The sequence below is a fragment of the Engystomops pustulosus genome, chromosome 11 (genome assembly GCF_040894005.1).
Source record: "Engystomops pustulosus chromosome 11, aEngPut4.maternal, whole genome shotgun sequence".
Taxonomy (NCBI): domain Eukaryota; kingdom Metazoa; phylum Chordata; class Amphibia; order Anura; family Leptodactylidae; genus Engystomops; species Engystomops pustulosus.
Window position 1 is genome coordinate 55565804 of NC_092421.1, and position 26446 is coordinate 55592249.

The window sequence follows — 26446 nt, forward strand, 5'->3', positions numbered from 1 at the left end:
CTGAGATGTGTATTATGAGGTTCTGCAGCAGCTGAGATGTGTATTATGAGGTTCTGCAACAACTGATGTGTGTATTATGAGGTTCTGCAGCAGCTGAGATGTGTAGCGTGACTGTTTACAGTTCAGTTGTCTTCTCGGGCGACACTGCAGAGGAGCAGCCCCGTAGGGCCGATCCGAGGACCTCACTAAAGCATACAATTGCTAGTAGCAATGGGTGGTGTGTACAAAGGGCAGGAATTTAAAGGGGTTTTACCACGAACAAAAATTAGGCCCTATCCACGGGATAGGGCCTAATTTGGTGATCGTGGGGGTCCTATCCACGGGATAGGGCCCCTATAGCTCTGTCAGACTAATGGTACAGACTATTAGCCCAACGGAGCGACAAGGAGTCCGGACCCCTCGTTTTTGTGATCGGTGGGGGTCTCAGCACTGAGACCCCCACTGATCAGCAAGTTAGGTCCTATCCCGTGGATAGGGCCTAACCTTTGTTTTTGGGAAAACCCCTTTAATCAAAGCGAGCTGTTGACTGGGAATTCCTTGTTGATGGGGGACCAATTGCCATTACCCGTGCCTGCTGGTGAAAGGTAAGGCCTTTGTGTAGCCCAGTGTAGTGCAAGTGCTGCCCAGGACATCTAAGGGCATCACAGACCTGTTATTGCTCACTCTTGCATGGCTAAGTGCTACTTGTCCTTCCAAGAAGCTAAACGCTGAGATGAAAGCTGAGATGTGTATTACGAGGTTCTGCAGCAGCTCACATGTCTATTATGAGGTTCTTCAGCAGCTGAGGCACGCAAATACATTGCCCCTGTTGTCTAAATGACCTAGAATGTGACTTGTCTTACCTGCAGCTTACAATGGCAGACATTGGGACACATAAATGCTCATGAAAAGGCGGATTTGTTCGGATTGTGGTACAATTACTGTGGGCCACTGGCTGTCCGCGTAGAAATATTGGGAAGGCATGCTCTCTGATTAATAGTTGTAGATTTATAATCCTTGATTTCGCCATAACTTGTATCATCAAGGGAAATGGAAAACTTCTGTATTATATGCCTACAGTATAAAGGGATATATACGGTATTTACATCTGATGCTTTTTACAGGCAACAACACTGACACCTGGAGGCGACTAGCTGCAACAACATCTTACATGAACTCACTGCCGTAGGAATTGTTTGCAAACTAGCCATAATTTCATGGATTGATAGTGACAGTCTTGCAAATCTGTACTGCGTCTGATAAGATCCAGCCACACACGGTGATACCTATAGAATTGGGACTACAGAAACCTTGTGACCTCTGTCTATATCCCCAAACAGTGACAAAGCGGAAGGAGATTTTTTGATGTAATCATGTGACAGGCTTTGTTCAGACAATATGAGTGTTGTAAAAACTTTTATTTTTACATTCTACAAAAGGTATGTACATAATTATTAAAAATAAAGGTCAGCGCGGTCCTTGTGTCGGTCTTTATATACAGGGAATCCTGTGTAGCTCTCGGTGCTAGTTCAGACAGGACAGTCTGGGAAGTGCAAGGGGATAAGTACATTAGGCACTTGCTGTGATAACAGATGCTGCTGGTCCTCGAAGTGGCCAGAAGGTTAGTTCCTGGAAACTTGGTGCAGATACTTTATCATCGTTGTTGTGTTTTCTTAGGAATCTTCACAACCAGCTCCATCGGCTCCTTCTGTTTGTTACTATAGGATTGTCGGATCACGTCCACCGCACGCTGGTGTGTCACATGCTGCAGTGTCTCTCCGTCCACCGATACCAGTTCATAGCCGGCCTGGAAATTTAGCCAAACATGTTTCAATATATTCCATTAGTTTTATTCATTTTTACAGTTTATATGCTATTTAGTAAATAGTGTCCCTATAATGTTATTATATACCAGATCCATCTACGCAGCCATGAATATACCTATAGCTGTAGGGTGCAGACTGTTAGGGACTCGCTAACTACTAGAAAGATTCATTATCTAATGGCAGGGCCGGCGCCAGCACTGGGAATACCCGGGCAAGTGCTGGGGCCCAGAGCAGCTGGGGGGCCCATATAAGGCTGTATGTAAGGAATCCATAGGGGGTGAGGGGGGCTTATATAAAATAACCATGAGGGGGCTGATTGGGATGATAAACTAGGGAATATTTTAGGTAACAGGAGACTTTTGTATGCCACCATGTGAGTTCACTGCAAAGGGTGCCAATGTATGTGGAAAAAATTGAGCACTATCGGGGCGCCAATTAGATACTCCACTGAAACAAAAATAGTGTCTAGGATATTAAATTTATTGTTAAAACAAGCCAAAATACAAAAAACATGGATAAATAAAATAAACAAGTCCTATGACGCGTTTCGGGTGCTTGGACCCTTTCTCAAATATGGACAAGTAAAAGGGTGCCAATGTGGCACTGTCGCCCAGGGGCCTACTGACACATGGAGCCGTCCTTGTCTAAGGGTATGTCCACAAAGGACTGAAACACTGCAGATTTGTTTTTGTCGGAAAACATTGTGGTCGCAGATGCTAAGACAAAATCCATCCATATTCCAGTTGTGAAGTTCTATAGGACCTAAAGGATTTGTCACAGGATAGGGGATACACGTCTGATCTCTGGTCGTCCGACCTCTGGGATCTCTGGCATTGGCTGTCCACTTATCTTTCCTCACTATCCCATAGAAGTCAATGAAGAAAGGTTTTGCATTGACTTCCATAGGACTTATTGGGCACATTATGGGGAGCCCCCCGTTCTGTTGATAGCCAGGGATATAACGTGGGTATGGAATATACAACTTTCATGATAAGTCCCTTTAAATGAAAAGATAATTGCTAGTTATGGGTTGAGGACCACTAAATCCTGATGATATCATTACCTGGAGTTCACCACAGACAAAAGCTGCTCCTCCTGGAAAGATCTTCTCTATTTTAACCATTGGTTGGATTTTAGATTCAATACCTCCAGAAATGCTAATTCCTGCAAAAAATGTAAATGTATTTTATGATTTTCTCAAGGATGTTAGGTATCGCATCAATATTTTATCGACTACAATCAAAAGCTGAACCCAAATGGAGCCTACAAGTAACATCATCCCTAATGGAAATGTATCAGCAGAAAATTACCTATTGTACAAATATAAATTTTGTGTTACAACTTATTTTAAACAAATAATTAGTAACTTTCATTTCATCACTGTATTTACAGAATGTTGTTTAGGTTCAAAATGGCTTCCTAACCTATAATAATGCTATGCAGGGGCCTTTAATAGTGATAGTAATATATATATATATATATATATATATAACTACAAAACACTAAAGCAATGCAGAGCTATTTTCCATTGATTTCTACAAAAAATTTTGCATGTCTGGGCGACCCTTTTTAAAGGGGTTTGCCAATGAAAGAAAGTTTTCAAATTTTAATCCACTAGTGATGCTTACACAATAAAGCTCATTTTAAACGCCATCCTTTGAGATGAGATGCTGTGTGCTGACAATGTGCTTAGATTATCAGGGTAGTGTCACGGGTGTTCCCGCAACCCACGCCTCGGGCTCACCTGTGCCCCTCTCCGTCCTCCAGCACTCCGGAACCCTGACTCATCTGTCCTCGTTTCTGCTCCGCCTCCGGTGGTCAGACTTGCACGTCCCCGCCTCTTAGGCTGCGCGTGCGCCGGCTCTTGAAAATTTAAAGGGCCAGTGCACCATTGATTGGTGCTGGCCATTCCCAGAATTCCTTATAAGCCAGCCTCTTCCTGCAAACCCAGCTGGATATTTGTGCCTCATAGCCATTGAGAAAGCTTGTTATCTATACCCTGTGCCTATACTGCGATTTCCTGTTGTGACCCGGTTCCGTTATTGACTTAGATATTACCTGCCCTGACCTACCGCTAAGTCAACAACTCTGATCCGAGTATCGACCTCCTGCCAGTCCCTGACCACGGTTTAGCCTTACGATTCTGTACTACGCTTTGGCCGCCACCGTGGACAAAGTCACGTCCGTGGAGCGACCTGGTGGTACCACGCCGCAACAAGTCCAACCTGCTTTGTGGCGGGCTCTGGTGAAAACCGGGAACCACTTAGACTCCAGTCCCAGGTGTCGGCTGGCGTTTATGAATATTTATCTACACTTTTATCTAGCTTCTGAACATTCTACAAGTATATGACACATAGAAAAAGAGAGATGAGACAGATTAGAGATGTGATTAGATCCATGAGATGGATAGTAAACACAATGACAATCTCAACCCTGCCACATCTCAGCTATAACGCACACAGTCATCTCTGCTAAGCCTCCTTCCCCTGCTATAAAGATCTTATTGTATCTCTGGTTTGCAGAGTAAGTCTTTTCACACTGTTGCTTGCTGGCAGGAAGTGCCTGTGCCTGAGCTTGTCTTAATCCAGGGAGGAGGGTCATGAGGCAGAGAGCTCTGCATCAAGAAGACAGGAGAAGCTATTCTTAAGAAGAATTTGCCCTGCCTGACCATAATCAGAAGATGTACAATCAGATCCAGGGGCAACCAAAATTGTATACACCAGGACTGATAGAAACAGAGAAAGTGTTATTTTGTTATCATGGGTATATTTAAGAATCTTGTCTTTCATGGGAATACCACTTCAAAGGGATTTTCCCACAAACAAAAGTTAGGCCCTATCCACGGAATAGGGCCTAACCTACTAATCCATGGGGGTCTAAGTACTGAAACCCCCACAGATCACGAAAGCGAGTGGTTCGATGGGGTCTCACATCCCACATACCTCTGTGGGACCCCTCGTTGCTCCATTAGACTAACCGTTCTGCTCCATTAATCTCTATGGGGTTGATGGATATTGCCGAGCGCCACGCTAGGCGAGCTGTTGTCTGCTCCATTAGTCTGATGGAATGACGAAAGGGTCCGACTAAGATCCCCACTGATCACCAAGTTAGGCCCTATCCCGTGGATAGTGCCTAACTTTTGTTCATGGAAAACCCCTTTAAGCGGAACAAGGAAATCCTACCTAAAAACCTAGGACATACAGTCAATATTTCACTTACCCAAAGACTGCTTCATTTTAGAAACCGTAACGTTCACAAGATCAAATTCCTCCTCCTTCTCTTCAGTGAAGCCATTTTGTGACACCACATCAGCTTCTAGATGATTCGTCTCCATCTCCAGTCTCACAGGCTTCAGCTTGATGTCAAAATTTGAAGGACTCAGAGAAACCCCACTAAATATCTGAGATAAGATTGGCCTGGATTTCCTGGGTTTGTTGAGCACAGAATAGGCAGTGTCTTTCCTTTCTCTAGATCTGCTGCGAGTCGTTCTTGATGCCTTTGAGTTCTCGATGGAGTCTTTTTCATCTTTTCTGCTCCTCCTAGGCAAAGACTTGTCGCTCGGAAGAGATGAGGGCCCTTGGGATAAATCTGAAGATGACTTTGTGGGTTCAGTAAGGAGCCAATTTGGCCTTGCAGGCCCAGAGGAAGTCTTACTTAGAGTTATGTTTTGGGCATCATATGAATCGACTGGCACATCTTCAAGTGGGGTAAAGTTTGTCCGTGACCGTTTACTATTTCTCAGATCAGATACTTGTAGTCTGTCCATTTCCCCTGTCAGTGTTCTCTCACTGCTGGTGTCTTCTACTGGCTTAAGCTGGAAGGTTCCTCTGTGATCTGTGACAAAAAAGGAAATAAATTACCAAAAATATAAAGATTTATGTGACGCTCCATCTTATTGAAAGAGCTATTAATTTATCATGAAACCTTTTTGAGAAGACCAACAAAGACTGCAGTGCACTCTGGTCTTTTAGGGTGTGATCCTCAGAAAGTAGAGGCCATTGTACATAACAGTCTGGTCCAGTTAGTGGATTGTCTTCTCGAAGAGGTGTTTTTTTGTAAGTTAGCTGGAGAAACAATGTTCATCCTATTGCACCCATGACACACGATAATATAACTGAATATATAATTGAAGGAACTTCCTATGTTTTGCCGTACATATTGGCGATTATGTGGGGTCAGGATTCTCACTGATCTGTTCCTGACATTTGACCCCTTAGATGCCAAGGGCAATGAAGACCACGGCATCTAAGGAGTCCCCCTTTCCTTTGAATAACACTGGGTCAATGTGCATGAGACACAGCAAACAAATTTAGTGCCTATACAATCCCACACAAATATTATTGAATAGAGCCTAATAATGGATTGGTCGGGTCAGAAGATCCTCCATTGGCCACCATACTGGGACTGTGGGATGGCACATAGCACTGCCAGAATATTGGTAAAAACAAGCTTGAAGCTCCATATACTTGCTTCTCTGGACTGAATCCACTCATTTTGAATAAAAGCAAAGTTTTTTTGGGATTTTATAAAAACATGTATTTGGTGAGGTAATGTTATGGAGAGTGGGAATTGAGAGCACTGGCCGAAAAGTAGGTAAGACCTTTGGAAAATGTGGGAACCATTGTTTAGATCCTTTAGATGATTTAGATTTGTACTGTAACACAGTCAATGAGAAGAACAGCAGTCATATTACTGACCGGGAACTGGTGTGACAAGATGTTTCCTGGGAAGCGTGTCGGACATGGCTGGCCTTAGTGCAGGAGATGCAACTAGAAGAAATGAACAAAATATTGAAAAACACTGGAATTATAAAAAGAAACCTTAATAAAACCCATTTCTGCATGAAATCAGGTGATACAAAACCATCTCTCGTGTGGAAAACAATCTACCTTGCAATACTTTAGTCCACACTGCACAAGACAAAGTGGTAGAACACTGCCTTATCCTCCACAGATACAGACTGCATACAAATATAAAGAAAATCATCTGTTTGCTTCATAAGAAACCATATTTAAGAGTAACGGATTGAATTTTTATTTTACCAACAGGATCCACTCCATCCATAGAGCACCATCTCAATATAATGGTTCAGTGACAGCTGTGTGAAGGTCATGGTGGGAAGTCCTAAATGTTCCATTACCACCTCTGCCTTAAATGAGGCATTAGTTCTGGAATGTCTTTTGGGCGTTCTTCATTCCTGTCCATTCACACTCTAAGCGTGTCAGATTAGGTATGTATTAGGGGTACAAATACTGTACTAATTGGTATTTACAGAATAATATTACATTTGAGCTACTTTATAATAGTGTAGAATCCAGACTCCTCTGGGATCTCCCGCACTTCTGTATTCCCATGAACCACCTACTACGGATACTGTGCATAGAAAGGGAGGCTACGATAACTACTACTCTGGCATTTTCCCATAGTTGGTACAGACATGACTTAGTCATGGTCTCAAGAACTGATACTTTCCAACTAGAGATGAGCGAACACTAAAATGCTCGGGTACTCGTTATTCGAGACGAACTTTTCCCGATGCTCGAGTGCTTGTCTCGAATAACGAACCCCATTGAAGTCAATGGGAGACTCGAGCATTTTTCAAGGGGACCAAGGCTCTGCACAGGGAAGCTTGGCCAAACACCTGGGAACCTCAGAAAAGGATGGAAACACCACGGAAATGGACAGGAAACAGCAGGGGCAGCATGCATGGGTGCCTCTGAGGCTGCCTAATCGCACCATTATGCCAAAATTATGGGCAACAGCATGGCCATGACAGAGTGACAGAATGAGGCTAGATAGCATCTAAAACATCCAATAATTGACCCTGACACTATAGGGGACGGCATGCAGAGGCAGCGGCAGCAGGCTAGAGAGTGGCATGGCGACATACCCTAATTGGACTCAGGCTTCAAACCAATGGGTGGCAGAGAGGAACCAAAGGAGGTGAGCAAGAAGCGCTCAAATAATATCGGTACATGATAAAAGTTTGCCAGTATATTTTGTGGATTACACAGCAGGGTGGCGACAAAGTTAACATGGAAGCCATGAAAACAACCCAAAATTCTGCCTGACACAGCTCGTTTGATAAGGGGACCATGTATGCTTACAGTTCATGCCAGTCGCTGCACTGGCTGCCAGTCTCCTTTCGAATACAGTTTAAAATAATAATAACCCTCATCCATAAAGCTCTGTATAATGCTGCACCCCCCTACCTCTCCTCTCTTATCTCAGTCTATCGCCCAACCCGTGCTCTTAGATCCGCCAGTGATCTTAGATTAACCTCTACCCTAGTGCGGACCTCCCACTCGCGTCTCCAAGACTTCTCTAGAGCTGCACCAATTCTATGGAATGCTCTGCCCCGGACTATCAGACTAATACCTAACCTCCAAAGTTTCAAACGTGCTCTTAAAACCCATTTCTTTAGGCAAGCCTATAACACTCATTAACTGCATGAAGTTTTAACTCTTCTACTAACCCGTCCTGTGTCGTCCTCCCATCTGTTATCCAGCAACCAACAGGCACCAGACTTCTCTGCAGTCCCATTCACCCTGGACCTGGTATATAAGATGACGGCTGAGTGGTTCAAGCGACAGCAATTCCATTTATTATATTTTTTTCTATTCCCTAAGAAGAATGGCTTGACCATTAAATATTCTTTTACCTCGTGTTACCCCATCATCTTCATAAACCGTAAGCTCTGGCGAGCAGGGACCTCACTCCTGTTGTTCCATACAAATGTTGTGCTCTGTTACATTACATTTGTATTTGTTTCCTATGATTTGTAAAGCGCTACAGAATATGATGACGCTATATAAATAAAGATTATTATTATTATTATTATGGAGGCAGTGAACTAGTAGTAGATTAAAGGTGCTGCAACTATGTTAGTTGGATCTTGGGATGGAGCTGGCGCTCTGCAGCCAGGCGAGCTTTCGCCAATCCAAGCCCCTGTCTCTAGGCTACTCCCCAAACAGCACTTCTAAGAACCTTTTGTATAAGATCAAGTGTAGTAGCGTTCTTATAAGTTTAGGATATGGCGGGTGAGGGGAATGTAAACAGATGCGCAAGAAGCGCTGAAATAATATCCCTAAATGGTAAAAGTTTGCAAGTATATTTTGTGGATTACACAGCAGGGTGGCGACAAAGTTAACAACTTTGATGTGGAATGCCCTGTAATAGCTCTTGGGCGGTGTGCCTTTTATCGCCTAGGCTCAGCAGTTTCAGCACCGCCTGCTGTCGCTTAGCGACGGCACTGCTGCTGTGCCTAGAGCTACCGACTGATGGCGCCATGCCCACGGATGGTAATTCGGAGGAGGAGGAGGTGGAGGAGGGGTGGGAGGAGGTATAGTAGGCCTTTGAGACCTGGACCGAGGTAGGCCCCGCAATTCTCTGCGTCGGCAGTATATGACCAGCCCCAGGGTCAGACTCGGTCCCAGCCTGCACCAAGTTAAGTGTAGTAGCGTTCTTATAAGTTTGGGATATGGCGGGTGAGGGGAATGTAAACAGATGCGCAAGAAGCGCATGATGCGCATGGAGCTGGCGCTCCGCTGCCAGGCGAGCTTTCGCCAATCCAAGCCCCTGTCTCTAGGCTACTCCCCAAACAGCACTTCTAAGAACCTTTTGTATAAGATCAAGTGTAGTAGCGTTCTTATAAGTTTAGGATATGCCGGGTGAGGGGAATGTAAACAGATGCGCAAGAAGCGCTGAAATAATATCCCTAAATGGTAAAAGTTTGCCAGTATATTTTGTGGATAACACAGCAGGGTGGCGACAAAGTTAACAACTTTGATGTGGAATCCATGAAAACAACCCAAATTTCTGCCTGACACACCTCGTTTGATAAAGGGACGATGTATGGAGGCAGCTATATGGACGACTTTTGGAGGTAGCAATGGAGACAACGTGTGGAGGCTGCTATGGAGACAATTTAATTTGGATAGTGCCTGTATGTGGCAGTCCCAAACATTTTTCAAACCAGAGGAGCAGGTAGGTGGCCCTCCAGTAAAATGGAATAGATTGAGTGCCTGTATGTGGCAGTCCCAAAAATTTTTCAAACCAGAGGAGCAGGTAGGTGGCCCTCCAGTAAAATGGAATAGATTGAGTGCCTGTATGTGGCAGTCCCAAAAATTTTTTAAAACAGAGGACCGGGTAGGTGGCCCTCCAGAAAAATGGAATAGATTGAGTGCCTGTATGTGGCAGTCCCAAAACTTTTTCAAACCAGAGGAGCAGGTAGGTGGCCCTGCAGTAAAATGGAATAGATTGAGTGCCTGTATGTGGCAGTCCCAAAAATTTTTCAAACCAGAGGAGCAGGTAGGTGGCCCTCCAGTAAAATGGAATAGATTGAGTGCCTGTATGTGGCAGTCCCAAAAATGTTTCAAACCAGAGGAGCAGGTAGGTGGCCCTCCAGTAAAATGGAATAGATTGAGTGCCTGTATGTGGCACTCACAAAAATTGTTTCAAACAGAGGACCGGGTAGGTGGCCCTCCAGAAAAATTAAATGCATGAAGTACTATAGCAAGAGCCAGTGGGCCCTGTCAAAAAATAGCCATTTTCCTCTGCTTTACTGTACAAAGAGGAGGAGAAGGAGGAAAATGAGGAGGAGGAGGAGTGGATCAATTATTCAGGTTGAGCTTCCTTCACCTGGTGGAGATTGGAAATTCTGAGAAATCCAGCCTTTATTCATTTTAATAAGCGTCAGCCTGTCAGAGCTGTCAGTCGACAGGCGTGTACGCTTATCGGTGATGATGCCACCAGCTGCACTGAAAACCCGCTCGGACAAGACGCTAGCGGCAGGGCAGGCAAGAACCTCCAAGGCGTACAGCGCCAGTTCGTGCCACATGTCCAGCTTTGAAACCCAGTAGTTGTAGGGAGCTGTGTGATCATTTAGGACGATGGTATGGTCAGCTACGTACTCCCTCACCATCTTTCTGTAAAGATCAGCCCTACTCTGCCGAGACTGGGGACAGGTGACAGTGTCTTGCTGGGGTGACATAAAGCTGGCAAAAGCCTTGTAAAGCGTACCCTTGCCAGTGCTGGACAAGCTGCCTGCTCGCCTACTCTCCCTCGCTACTTGTCCCGCAGAACTACGCACTCTGCTGCTAGCGCTGTCAGAAGGGAAATACTGTTTCAGCTTGTGCACCAGGGCCTGCTGGTATTCATGCATTCTCACACTCCTTTCCTCTGCAGGGATGAGAGTGGGAAGATTTTGCTTGTACCGTGGGTCCAGGAGAGTGAACACCCAGTAATCGGTGCTGGAATAAATTCTTTGAACGCGAGGGTCACGGGATAGGCAGCCTAGCATGAAATCTGCCATATGCGCCAGAGTACCAACGCGTAAGAATTCACTCCCCTCACTGGCCTGACTGTCCATTTCCTCCTCCTCCAACTCCTCCAACTCCTCTTCTTCTGCCCATACACGCTGAACAGTGAAGGACTCAACAATGGTCCCCTCTTGTGTCTCGCCAACATTCTCCTCCTCTTCCTCCTCATCCTCCTCCACCTCCACCTCCTCCGATATGCGCTGAGAAACAGACCTGAGGGTGCTTTGGCTATCAACAAGGGAATATTCTTCCCCTGTCTCTTGTGACGAGCGCAAAGCTTCCGACTTCATGCTGACCAGAGAGTTTTTCAACAGGCCAAGCAGCGGGATGGTGAGGCTGATGATGGCGGCATCGCCACTGACCATCTGTGTTGACTCCTCAAAGTTACTCAGCACCTGACAGATATCAGACATCCACGTCCACTCCTCATTGTAGACTTGAGGAAGCTGACTGACCTGACTACCAGTTCTGGTGGAAGTTGACATCTGGCAGTCTACAATCGCTCTGCGCTGCTGGTAAACTCTGGATAACATGGTCAGTGTTGAATTCCACCTCGTGGGCACGTCGCACAACAGTCGGTGAGCGGGCAGTTGGAGGCGGCGCTGCGCTGCCCTGAGAGTGGCAGCATCTGGGCTGGACTTCCTGAAATGCGCACAGATGCGGCGCACCTTCGTGAGCAAATCAGACAGATTGGGGTATGTCTTGAGGAAACGCTGAACTATCAGATTTAACACATGGGCCAGGCATGGCACATGTGTCAGTCTGCCGAGTTGCAGAGCCGCCACCAGGTTACGGCCGTTGTCACACACAACCATTCCCGGCTTGAGGTTCAGCGGTGCCAGCCACAGATCAGTCTGCGCCGTGATGCCCTGTAATAGCTCTTGGGCGGTGTGCCTTTTGTCGCCTAGGCTCAGCAGTTTGAGCACCGCCTGCTGTCGCTTAGCGACGGCACTGCTGCTGTGCCTAGAGCTACCGACTGATGGCGCCGTGCCCATGGATGGTAGTTCGGAGGAGGAGGTGGAGGAGGGGTGGGAGGAGGAGGAGGCATAGTAGGCCTGAAACACCTGGACCGAGGTAGGCCCCGCAATCCTCGGCGTCGGCAGTATATGAGCAGCCCCAGGGTCAGACTCGGTCCCAGCCTCCACCAAGTTAACCCAATGTGCCGTCAGCGATATATAGTGGCCCTGCCCGGCAGCACTCGTCCACGTGTCCGTGGTCAGGTGGACCTTGTCAGAAACGGCGTTGGTCAGGGCACGGATGATGTTGTCTGACACGTGCTGGTGCAGGGCTGGGACGGCACATCGGGAAAAGCAGTGGCGGCTGGGGACCGAATACCGAGGGGCGGCCGCCGCCATGAGGTTGCGAAAGGCCTCGGTCTCTACTAGCCTATAGGGCAGCATCTCCAGGCTAAGCAATCTGGAGATGTGCACATTAAGGGCTTGGGCGTGCGGGTGGGTTGCACTATATTTGCGTTTCCGCTCCAGCGTCTGGGGTATGGAGAGCTGAACACTGGTGGATGCTGTGGAGGATCGTGGAGGCGACGATGGGGTTTTTGTGGCAGGGTCCTGGGCAGGGGGCTGACTAGCAGCTGACACAGGGGAAGGAGCAGTGGTGTGCACGGCCGGAGGTGAACGGGCTTGTTGCCACTGAGTGGGGTGTTTAGCATTCATATGCCTGCGCATACTGGTGGTAGTTAAGCTAGTAGTGGTGGAACCCCTGCTGAGCCTGGTTTGGCAAATGTTGCACACCACAGTCCGTCGGTCATCCGGTGTTTCCTTAAAGAACCTCCAGACTTCTGAAGATCTAGCCCTCGCCGCAAGAGCCCTCGCCACGGGAGCTTCACTAGTTGACACATTTGGCGCTGATGCACCAGCTCTGGCCCTGCCTCTCCGTCTGGCCCCACCACTGCCTCTTCCAACCTGTTCTGGTCGAGGACTCTCCTCCGTCTCAGAAGCACTGTGTTCACCCGGCCTCTCAACCCAGCTTGGGTCTGTCACCTCATCATCCTCCGATCCCTCAGTCTGCTCCCCCCTCGGACTTCCTGCCCTGACAACAACTTCCCCACTGTCTGACAACCGTGTCTCCTCATCGTCGGACACCTCTTTACACACTTCCACTACGTCAAGAAGGTCATCATCACCCACAGACTGTGACTGGTGGAAAACCTGGGCATCGGAAAATTGCTCAGCAGCAACCGGACAAGTGGTTTGTGACTGTGGGAAGGGTCCAGAAAACAGTTCCTCAGAGTATGCCGGTTCAAATGCCAAATTTTCCTGGGAGGGGGCAGACTGGGGGGGAGGAGGCTGAGGTGCAGGAGCTGGAGGAGTGGCGATTTCGGTGACATGGGTGGACTGCGTGGAAGACTGACTGGTGGTGGACAAATTGCTCGAAGCATTGTCAGCAATCCACGACATCACCTGTTCGCACTGTTCTGGCCTCAACAGTGCTCTACCACGAGTCCCAGTAACTTCAGACATGAACCTAGGGAGTGTAGCTCTGCGGCGTTCCCCTGCTCCCTCATCAGCAGGTGGTGTCTCACCCCGCCCAGGACCACGGCCTCTGACCCCTGCAGTAGTTGGACGCCCACGTCCCCGCCCTCGTCCTCTACCCCTAGCCCTCGGGTTAAACATTTTTAAAATGAGAGTTATAACTTTATTTTTTTTTTTACTTTTTTTTGTTTTTTTTTGTGTTTTTTGTTTTTTTTTGTGTTTTTTGTTTTTTTTTGTGTTTTTGTTTTTTTTTGAGTTTTTAAAACCAAACAATGCTATCCTATTGCTATGGCTATTTTCTAGCCAAGTATCAAAGCACACTACTATGCCAGATGAGATGACACTGAGTTAGTGCCTAATTGAAATCCAACCCCTACTAAATTTTCCCACTTCGGTCTTTGCTATGGATATGTGCGTCACTTAGCGCAGAACACAGCGGTCGCAAGTCTCACTACAAATTGCTCAGAATTGGCTAGTACATGCACTGCAGAAAGTACAGCCACCAGCAGATCAACCAGAAATCAAATATATAGAACGCTACTGTAGGCGTAAGTAAGCTCTTTGTATTCTCCTATGGCTATTTTCTAGCCAAGTATCAAAGCACACTACTATGCCAGATGAGATGACACTGAGTTAGTGCCTAATTGAAATCCAACCCCTACTAAATTTTCCCACTTCGGTCTTTGCTATGGATATGTGCGTCACTAAGCGCAGAACACAGCGGTCGCAAGTCTCACTACAAATTGCTCAGAATTGGCTAGTACATGCACTGCAGAAAGTACAGCCACCAGCAGATCAACCAGAAATCAAATATATAGAACGCTACTGTAGGCGTAAGTAAGCTCTTTGTATTCTCCTATGGCTATTTTCTAGCCAAGTATCAAAGCACACTACTATGCCAGATGAGATGACACTGAGTTAGTGCCTAATTGAAATCCAACCCCTACTAAATTTTCCCACTTCGGTCTTTGCTATGGATATGTGTGCCACTAAGAGCTAAACACAACGGTAGCAAGTCCCCCTGCTAATTCCTCACAAAATGGTACTAGATGCAAATTAAAATAAAAAAAGTAGAACGTTATTGTAGCCCTAAGAAGGGCTGTTGGGTTCTTTGAGAATCACTCCTGCCTAACAGTAAGCTAATAGAACACCCTAACGCTTTCCCTGACCAGCAGCAGCTCTCTCCCTAGCGGCATCCAGACACAGAATGATCCGAGCAGCGCGGGCAGCGGCTAGTCTATCCCAGGGTCACCTGATCTGGCCAGCCAACCACTGCTATCGACGTGTAAGGGTACCACGTCATGCTGGGTGGAGTGCAGAGTCTCCTGGCTTGTGATTGGCTCTGTTTCTGGCCGCCAAAAAGCAAAACGGCGGGAGCTGCCATTTTCTCGAGCGGGCGAAGTATTCGTCCGAGCAACGAGCAGTTTCGAGTACCCTAATGCTCGACCGAGCATCAAGCTCGGACGAGCATGTTCGCTCATCTCTATTTCCAACCCTTCTCCTTAATTTTCGGGTTACTAGTAATGTGGATTTATACCATGTTAGCCATAGAGAGCAGAAAAAGATTGAATAAATTAGGCGATACTTTTTTGAGGCTAACAGAGTGTATTTCATGGTGAGCTTTCTATAATACTAGTTCTCTTTGCCAGACAAGTTAACATGATGGGTAATATGCACATATAATTTCCAGAATGGCAGCCCCTCTAACGTCAAGCATGACTTTTTGGAAGCCTAATGACATTATGCAGGATAAAAGCCAAACCAGAATATATATTCCAGATAGAGCAGATTGTCAACTGTAGACAGCACTGTTTCGATGTGTTTGCATCTCCACAGTACAGTGTAGGGACCTGGTTTATCTTTGTAATATGCTTTTGTATGAGTGGAAAAGTTTTCTCTGTTTTAATGACCCCTCCATTCACTTTTATGGGACGTCCAATGATAGTCCTATTGACAGTGAATAGAGTATTGGTCAGCATGACTGATCTGCCACTCCACTCCACTGAGAGGGGGGGGGGGGGCAGGGTTCCCATTCTTATGTTCACCAGGTTAATACTCCTCCCAACCTGGAAATTTGTAGACAACATAAACTCCTAAACAGGGCCGGATTAAGGGTGGTGGGGGCCCCTGGGCGCAAAATCTGGTGGAGGCCCCCACTGAGTGCAGCGTGCATACTCGTCCTCCTGCTCACTATCCACTATCCCCGCAGTAACACCGCTACATACAGCCGCCTCATCCCTAGTAACACAGCTACATACAGCCACCTCGCCCCCAGTAACACAGCTACATACAGCCGCCTCATCCCCAGTAACACAGCTACATACAGCCGCCTCGCCCCCAGTAACACAGCTACATACAGCCGCCTCATCCCTAGTAACACAGCTACATACAGCCGCCTCATCCCTACTAACACAGCTACATACAGCCGCCTCGCCCCCAGTAACACAGCTACATACAGCCACCTCGCCCCCAGTAACACAGCTACATACAGCTGCCTCGCCCCCAGTAACACAGCTACATACAGCTGCCTCGCCCCCAGTAACACAGCTACATACAGCTGCCTCGCCCCCAGTAACACAGCTACATACAGCTGCCTCACCCCCAGTAACACAGCTACATACAGCTGCCTCATCCCCAGTAACACAGCTACATACACCCGCCTCACCCCCAGTAGCACCGCTACATACACCCGCCTCACCCCCAGTAACACAGCTACATACAGCCGCCTCATCCCCAGTAACACAGCTACATACATCCGCCTCATCCTCAGTAACACCGCTACATACAGCCGCCTCATCCCCAGTAACACAGCTACATACATCCGCCTCATCCCCAGTAACACCGCTACATACAGCCGCCTCACCCCCAGTAACACAGCTACATACAGCCGCCTCACCCCCAGTAACACAGCTACATACAGCCGCCTCATCCCCAGTAACACAGCTACATACAGCCGCCTCATCCCCAGTAACACCGCTACATACAGCCGCCTCGTCCCCAGTAACACCGCTACATACAGCCGCCTCATCCCCTGTAACCCAGCTACATACAGCCGCCTCATCCCCAGTAACACAGCTATACACAGCCGCCTCGCCCCCAGTAACACAGCTACATACAGCCGCCTCATCCCCTGTAACACAGCTACATACAGTCACCTCGCCCCCAGTAACACAGCTACATACAGCCGCCTCGTCCCCAGTAACACAGCTACATACAGCCGCCTCACCCCCAGTAACACAGCTACATACAGCCGCCTCACCCCCAGTAACACCACTACATACAACCGCCTTGGCCCCAGTAACACAGCCGCCTCACCCCCAGTAACACAGCTACGCACAGCCGCCTCGACCCCAGTAACACATCTTTATATAAACCTTCACCCCTACCAGATATGCAGTCCCATTTAACATACACCTCAGCCCGCACCAGACACCCAGTCCTGCAGTTTATACAATTACACACATTTATACACTGATATATACACACATAAAGTTCTACACTGGTATGCTTGTACCCATATATATACAAGTATACACACACATTTATGTATCCATATACATTTATACACTAATACACAGAGTATACTCAAACTCATAAAGTATATACACACATACGGTATATATACATCACACACATATACACTGACCATATATACACATACATGCAGTATAAAAACACCATATACACACATACAGCAAATACACACACATTCAGTATATACAGCATTTTCACACACATATGGGAAATACACACACACACATTCAGTACACAGAGCATATACATACATACCACATACACAGCATATAAACATAATCATATATATTTAAATGTGCACATATATATGCTTATACAAATATATGCGTGTATAAATACAGTATATGCAACTATACACAGTATATACATATAAATACAGTATATACGCATTATATACACAGTAGATGCATGTATACACATTTACACAGTATATATACAGTAGATGCATGTATACACATATACACAGTATATATACAGTAGATGCATGTATACACATATACACAGTATATACACATTATATACACAGTAGATGCATATATACACATATACACAGTATATACACATTATATATACAGTAGATGCATGTATACACATATACACAGTATATACACATTATATAAACAGTAGATGCATGTATACACATATACACAGTATATACACAGTAGATGCATATATACACAGTATATACACATTATATATACAGTAGATGCATGTATACACATATACACAGTATATACACATTATATACACAGTAGATGCATGTATACACATATACACAGTATATACACATTATATGCACAGTAGATGCATGTATACACATATACACAGTATATACACATTATATGCACAGTAGATGCATATATACACATATACACAGTATATACACATTATATACACAGTAGATGCATATATACACATATACACACTATATACACATTATATACACAGTAGATGCATATATACACATATACACAGTATATACACATTATATACACAGTAGATGCATATATACACATATACACAGTATATACACATTATATACACAGTAGATGCATATATACACATATACACAGTATATACACATTATATACACAGTAGATGCATATATACACATATACACAGTATATACACATTATATACACAGTAGATGCATATATACACATATACACAGTATATAAACATTATATACACAGTAGATGCATATATACACATATACACAGTATATAAACATTATATACACAGTAGATGCATAAATACACAGTATATACACAATTACACATATATACAGTATATACACAGTATATACACAGTTACACATATATACAGTATATGCACAATATACACAGTATATACACACAGTATATATACTGTATATACATATATAAACACAATATACACCATATATACACAGATAAATACATATTGTATTTAATGTATATACTTACCCTTTTATGTTGACCGGCTGTGGCGTCAGGCTGGTGTTGGGGGGGGGGGGGGTCTGGGGGTCTGTCGGTTGCTTGTTCCGACAGGAGGGGGGGTTGTACGGGCAGGGGGGGTTCGGTCGGAGGACGACTGCCTCTTCGCAGGGGGGGGGGGGGATCGCGGAGGACACCTGCTTCTTCGGGGGGGAGGGGGAGGGATCGCGGAGGACAGCTGCTTCTTCGGGCGGGGGGGGGGATCGCGGAGGACAGCTGCTTCTTCGGGCGGGGGGGGGGATCGCGGAGGACAGCTGATTCTTCGGGCGTGGGGGGGGGGCGGATCGTGGAGGACAGCTGCTTCTTCGGGCGGGGGGGGGGAGGAGAGCGGAGGACAGCTGCTTCTTCGGGCGGGTGGGAGAGCGGAGGACAGCTGCTTCTTCGGGCGGGGGGGGGGGGGCGGCTGTTTCTTCGGGCGGGGGGAGCGGGGACGGCTGTTTCTTCGGGCGGGGGGAGCGGGGACGGCTGTTTCTTCGGGCGGGGGGAGCGGGGACGGCTGTTTCTTCGGGCGGGGGGAGCGGGGACGGCTGTTTCTTCGGGCGGGGGGAGCGGGACGGCTGTTTCTTCGGGCGGCGAAGGGGATGGAGCGGAGGACAGCTGCTTGTTTGGCGCGGGCGGGGGGGGGGTAGCGGAGAACGGCTGCTTCTTCGGGCCGCGAAGGGGATGGAGCAGAGCGCAGCTTCTTGTTCGGGCGGGGGAGGAGGGAGCGCGAACGGGGTTGGAGCGGGTGGGTAGGCCGGGCCATGCAGCAGGATGGGCGGGCGGGGAGGCGGGTACCTGTGCCAGGGGGCGGACGGCTCGGCCATGCAGCTGAAGGGCGGGCGGGGAGGCGGTAACTTGTGCCGGGGTCGGGCGGACGACGCGATCTGGTGGGGGCCCCCTGGGGGGCAAGATGGTGGGGGCCCCGGGGCTCGAGCCCCGGGAGCCCCGCCTATAATCCGGCCCTGCTCCTAAAACATAAACATGTAATATGTCTTTCTTGCATGATATTGCTATATACAAAAAATAAGACTTCTAACTGTAGGTTGTTCCCTTTCATTGGATCATAGGTTGTCTAGAAGGAATGATGGGAGCCTTCCAAGCTAAGCTGCTTTGTAAAGATATCAATGATGTCAATAACTCCCATATAAACAATCCTATATATATTAGAGAACATACCAGTATGTATAGATGTCTTCTTTTAAAGGAACACTCCAGTCACAGCTAATTCATTAAAAAATGGATGGTGCAGGACCTGAAGGGAGGAGCAGGACTCATTCGCATTGTATTCCTAGAACCTGTTATGTTTCTCCCTTCAGGCCTTCAAAGTATAATTCAATGAATCAGAGGTGACTGGAGTGTTCCTTTAATTGACAAAGAATAGGCCTCAATCCTAGAAGTACCAATGACGGATGAGGAACTACCAATGTGGCCATGGTGTGAGACTAGCTGGTCTCCAGTGACTGCTATATGATAGTAAGACTCACTGTGATACATCATAGACAGTGTGCGGGGTCACTGATGTGACTTCTTACAGACTACCGCTTGTAAGAGTTATTCTATTCTGTGTCTTTAGAATCCTCAGAAAAGATGCTAAACAGCTGCTATTTCTTACTTTGAACTTGGCAACCACTCTGTTTTCAATCAAGCATAGAGGTCAAGCGACTGAGGGTCAGATTCATACCGAGGCCGGCAACAAGCCTTGCAGTTTTCTAATTAGAAACACTGACCTCAGCACCACCTCCGCTCTCAGTAGCTGAACAATATGTTGAGTGTATAAGAAAGTCAGATCCTAAGTAAAGCAATGGGCAGGAAAAGGGTTTTCAAGTAATCAGTGCTCTATGGTTCATAAATTGTGTCAAAATTGTGAATCTGTCAAATTAGAGTATATTTTATGTATATTAGTAAACACCAGAAAGTAAGAGTTCTCCCTATGGAGACTTTGCCAATTAAGGCCACATTGCAGGGGTGTGGAGACTTGCAGCCATTGATGCTCCACTAGGTTATTCTGGGAAATATGCAAACAAGTTTTCTAGGATGGGAGAAGGGAAACCATGCCTCTTCTGCTACTTTGCCATCAAGCATGTCTTTAAGGAAGCCTAGTGACATGATATGGGATTTAAGTTACACCATTATATCTATTCCAAAAGGAACAGATTCCCAACTGTAGACAGTGCTGTTTTGACGTGGTTGTGTCTGTTCAGTGCATTGCGGGGAACCAGTTTAGTGAGAGGCTATTGACTAGGGACAGTAAGTAAGAGCTTCCCTTATGAAGACTTTGCCTATTAAGGTCACCTTGTAGGTGTGAGGAGACTTATAGCCATTGATGCTTCACTAGGGGATTGTGGGAAATATGCAAATACATTTTCGAGGATTGGACAAGGAAAACCATGCCTTATTTACTACCTTGCAAGGCAGCCCCCCTTGCCATCAAGCATGACTTTCAGGAAGCCTAATGACATGGTGTGGGATTAAATCCAAACCAATATATCTATTCCAGAAGGGACATATTCCCAACTGTAGACAGCAACCATTTTGACGTGGTTACGTCTCTTTAGTACAATGTTGAAACACTGCTGTCTACAGTTGGGAATCTATTACTTCTGGAATAGAAATACTGGTTTGGATTTAACTCACATCAACTCATTAGACTTCCTGAAAGTCATGTTTGATGGTCAGGGAGCTACCTTCCTTGTTCCATATTTGCATATTTCTTAGCAATCACCTTTAAGCATTGATGGGATTGTCTATATTATTGATATAGGTGTTGTGTATATAAGATGGTGAGGTCTGAGGCCTGGGACCCCCACCAATCAGCTGATTAAGGTGGCTTATGGCTTTAGTTCCCAGGGCCGGCCATTACACATTGAAAGGCACTGGACTTCTGCTTCTGTTCTCTGTTGTTATTCCAGCTTGGAGGCTGATGATTGGATGATTTCACTAATCAAATATTGATGATTTACACATAGGTCTAACATATGCTTAATCTAGTTTTAAGACTAGATTAAAAATCCATTTTTAGGTACTAAAGGGCATCACTGGGGCACATTTACTAAGGGTCCGTTGGACGCATTTCCATCGGGTTTCCCAACTATTTCTGATTTGCGCTGAATTGCCCCGGGTTTTTGGCGCACGCGATCAGATTGCGGCACATCGGCGCCGGCTTTCATGCGACACAAATCAGGGGGCAAGGCCATCGGACAACCCGACTGATTTGGACAAACTGCGGAATTTAAATTTCAAATTGAGTCACAAGATCAGCACTCACATGCACCAGGAAGAAGAAGGTGAACTCCGGCGGACCTCAGCAGGCAAGCGACACATGCAGGAAATTGGACACACGACCTTAGTGAATTGCGGCAGCTCCGAATCCTCGTCGGACATTTCGGATCAGGGATTGCAACGGGATGGGTAAGTAAATGTACCCCACTCTGTTCATAGCTTTAAAATTCCCAAAGTGAGTCTGGGAACAGATAAAATCTGCTGTCCTTAGCTTCAATAACCCAATGCTTCTACAACATGCGATATAAGTACCACCTATGGCTTTCAACAGCTGAAAGAACAAGCACTGGGAGCCACCAGAGGTATATGGTAAGTCCTGGACTAGGATTTATTGGTGGAAAGGTTTTCAGGTCCTGAACCCAAACCCCATGACATTAGACATACTTTACATTTACATACAAATAGATTTATATTATGTTCATTTACCTGATCTGCTCTTGAGGGCATCATAAGCCTCCATCTCCAGGGAGATAACCATACTGTCAAAGCGTCCAAGATCAGTGAGTGCAATCAATCCTCTGTAGTGTAAAAAATATAAAATATGAACGCATATTCAATAAATAGCGTGTATACAAACATATAGAGCTGCAGGTCTGGCCCATCCAGTAATAATTGGTAGAGGTCCTGGGGGATACTAAAGGTCTATCATAAGGACAGATCAAGAATGTTTTAAGCCTCAACTGTTGTGGAACAACTTCTGTACACCATTATTTGGGGACCGCTAAGATATTGGAGGTATTAACATTATATACAGGAATGCATTGGGAAATTTCCTAACAGATTGACATCTTGTATATGTATCCTGTATATGGTAAAATTCTGAGAAGCAGAAACCAAGTCATTTATCTTGATCAGAACAAAAGATGGTGTCCTCCATCTATACGCCTTATAAAAATCATATTACTAGGAGGATCCACACATCTATTTGTATACATAAATGATGTTGGCACAGGTAGAACTGGCCTCCTGTAAATGATGTAGTCAGAAGTGGATTAAGACTGCCATGGGCCCTGGGCTGTATGAATATCATAGTCCCAGCAAGTCTGGAATCACATCCTACATATGATATTAGAATCGGCTTCTTGGAGAATGGAGGATGTGTCCCTCCTGTATGCTTTCAGTCTGCAGTTTCAGGACCTTTGGTGGACCCTCAAAGGTCCTGAATTGTCTCTTGTGTACTTGTGTATTCAGAGCAGAAACAGAAGTACAAGGATTTCATGGGTAAAGTTCCTCCTCTGTATAAAATTTGGTGGGAGGTCTGGGTGGCCATGGGCTCCCTAGAAGGCTTGGACGCTGAACTACTGCCCAAAATGTCTACATTATAAAATCCAATACTGGATGTAGATACATATAAAGCTGCCGCTCTATAAATTATGTAGGCACAGATAGTACTGTCTCAGTAAATGTTGTTGGCACAGATAGGACGGGCCTCCTGTAAATGATGTAGGTACATATAGAGCTGCCCCCTATAAATTATATAGGAACAGATAGCACTGACTTCTTGTAAATGATGTTGGCCCAGATAGAACTGGCCTCCTGTAAATAACGTATCCACAGATTAAATTTATTAACCAGAACTAAGCAATGAACGCAGGAACTAAGCAAGGAACGCAGTGAGAAAAACAATGGATGATCACTAAAATATAGTAGGTAATTTCTTCCACTAGTTTTTACCTTCAGATTCTGCAGATAAATGATCAGTTCTCTTACCTGACATCTCGTAAAAGAAGAAGCTTCTCAGGACGGTCCAGAATTGCAAGCAAAGGTCTAACAAGATCTTCAATCCCTCCTTCTTGGATATACTGTTAGGAGAGGTCATGTTATTAAATCACATACATGGTACAACTTTGGTTAAAGAGGACCTGTCACCCACATTTTCGGCACTAAAGTAAGCAGTTCCTAGTGCTTGAACAAACGCTGCAGTGTTAGAGTGATAGCGTTACCGGAAACCTCCGATAACGCTATCAAACAGTGCGGTGTAATCATCGGTACAGTGTAATCATCGGTACAGTGTAATCATCGGACAGCTCACAAAGTGGTCCGATGTATTCATGAGGGGGCGGTCCGAGGTGCTGCCTCTTCCCCGGACCGCCCAGCTCGCTCCATATGTCGGCAGTGACTGCCGTGCGTCATGCAGCAGTCACTGCCCCAAGCCACGCCCCAACCCTGCCCCCTCATGAATACGTCGGACAGCTTTGCGAGCGGTCTGATGTTTACATTGTACTTCGCCGCAGTGTTAGATAGCATTACCGGAGGTTTCAGGTAACGCTATCCTTCTAACGCTGCAGCGTTTGTTCAAGCACTTTAGTAAGCAGCTCCTAGTGCAGAAAATTTGGGTGACAGGTCCTCTTTAAGCTTCAAAAGATTGTATTCTAACATATGGACAGAACTTCCTGTTGGTAGCCAAAATGGTGACTATGAAACTGTGTTTAAAGAAAAATAAAATAATAGTAAATAAATAACAATGAAATAAAAATAAATAAGAAATGTTATATAAGAAACATGTTACATAAGTAATGTGACTAAAGGATAAAGGGGGCTGATGAATCTTTTATTATAACAGTGTTAATTGTTAGGGTATATGTGTCAATAAACAATTTATGTTGCTTTATAGTTACTCATTTACTTATTCATTTTCTTGTAGTTTTTCTGCGGTGCAATTCTACCGCATATAATGTGTAATATAGTATATAATCATAATGTGATATTTATTTAAACTGTACTTTAATTAAAATAATCTACTTAACTAAACTTCTACCAATTACTGGCAAAAAGAAATAATTCTTGTTTTTTGGCGCCACCTTTAGGTCAAAAATAAGAATGCAGGATTTAATTATCAAAAGTCAGATTAAAGATAGCTAAAACTTCTACAGTAAAATGAGATGAAAAATTGTATCCGCTTGGAGGGGGGTCTAATTGCTGGGTCCGCCACTGATCACAGAAACAGGGGTCCCTTGTATCTCCATCTGTATAGAGTAAAGATTACTAAGATTTCTTGCAGCTCCATTAATCTCTATTGGAATAACCACATACATTTCTTGATTATGTCAAATAAAAGGATCTGCGAGATATATGACAATTGCTCTATTAAGAGAAGTATATCCAGTTCTCATAATCTGTGGTCGTCCCAGAGGTCAGAACCTCATTGATATACATCTTATCCCATTCATCATATACATTTTTCTTTTTGTGGAAACTCCTTTAGTGAGCTGACATGTAAATTCCCGTGTACCTGTATGTAGCGGACACTTGTATGCACTGTCTATGATCACTCACAGGTTCCCTAAAAGTCAGAGCCGATGCACAGGTTGCCACCTATAGCGGCGCAATCATATCACAGAGGTTGAGACGTGTATTCTTCCCCTTCCTCAGATACCACATTACCAGGTATCTGTATATGTCACACAATAGAAGTGAAACAATCCTGCACTTACCCTTCTACAATGACGCAGCACTGCAGCAACCTCATCCTCATTCAGCAGTTTTCGGGCCATGTCTTCTGTAACCGCCAATCGATCCTCCAAAGACATATCTCCATTATAGAGAGCATTCAGATCCCGCTGTGCGCCAAAGAAAAATGGACGTGTGCGCTCTCTGCCTATAAAAAAATATGGACACATTTTGAAGGAAAACTAGAATCCATACACTCACACAGAGCTTAAAGGAAAACTACCATGAAAATCGAGCATGGATAAACCAGGAGGACATACTTATAGATCCAGGCACTGTGAAGCGCTCCTGGGGGTGTTACCATAGCCACTCTGTGATGTAGCTTCACATGCTATCACACTATGCAGAAGCACTTCCCCCATCCCCATCCTTAAGCACTTCCCCCTGTCTCTGCTGGCTGTAATTCTACACAGTGGGAGTGGAAGAGTTCCTTGCATGCTGTAACAGCCTGTGAAGCTGCAGCACGGAGGGGCTCTAGTAATACCCTACAAAAGTTGATTTTAGAAGGAAGGGGGCTATGGACAACAAATATAAGATGATTACCACAGTTACAGTGCCTGAATCTATGAGTAATGTCCTCGGTTTATCATGATGGATTTTGATTTTCTTTAAGGAGACAATGCCTCAGGATTCTCTATTCAGTGTACAAAATTTCCACAAATCACAATCACATATTGCATCACCAAACATTATGGAAATATGATATAGAGTAATATTTCTGTAATCCAGCCACTAATAAATGCAGAACTTTTAAGACGATATAATTTTTTTTTTCATAGGAATACCTCAATAGTCTCAAATCTTTGAACAGAAGAGACTGAGAATGATAAAATGTAGTTAAACGCGGGCAGACTGTACTGGCTACAGCGTAGGGGCCCATTCTATGCAGCTTATAGAATAGTGACAGTGTTTCATACTGTCCTTTACAGTGCTCTGAAGACTCCACTAATGATACTGGATTAAAGCATACTAACTACATATCTCCTTATAGAACAGAATTTGATTTTCAGGGTAGTATAACAATATATAAACATGCTCGAAACCGCCACAACACATACAAAGATGCATCACCATGAAAAATTAGTATCAAAATATTGAATCAAGAGATATAA

The 26446-nt window shown here is 45.3% G+C and overlaps 1 protein-coding gene across 2 annotated transcripts in view; it reads right to left on the reverse strand.

The window, feature by feature from the left end:
* Nucleotides 1-1395: 1395 nt before the first annotated feature.
* The window catches only part of PDZD7 (PDZ domain containing 7), a 51187-nt gene continuing 26136 nt past the window's right edge, over nucleotides 1396-26446 (reverse strand). For both annotated transcript variants that reach the window (XM_072129995.1, XM_072129996.1), the window contains 7 exons: nucleotides 25319-25482; nucleotides 23595-23686; nucleotides 22311-22402; nucleotides 6503-6574; nucleotides 5025-5639; nucleotides 2869-2969; nucleotides 1396-1786 (listed from right to left, as the gene is read on the reverse strand). In XM_072129995.1, the coding sequence (XP_071986096.1) occupies nucleotides 1634-1786; nucleotides 2869-2969; nucleotides 5025-5639; nucleotides 6503-6574; nucleotides 22311-22402; nucleotides 23595-23686; nucleotides 25319-25482 (1289 nt within the window). In that variant the 3' untranslated portion in view covers nucleotides 1396-1633. The remainder of the gene's footprint in view (nucleotides 1787-2868; nucleotides 2970-5024; nucleotides 5640-6502; nucleotides 6575-22310; nucleotides 22403-23594; nucleotides 23687-25318; nucleotides 25483-26446) is intronic.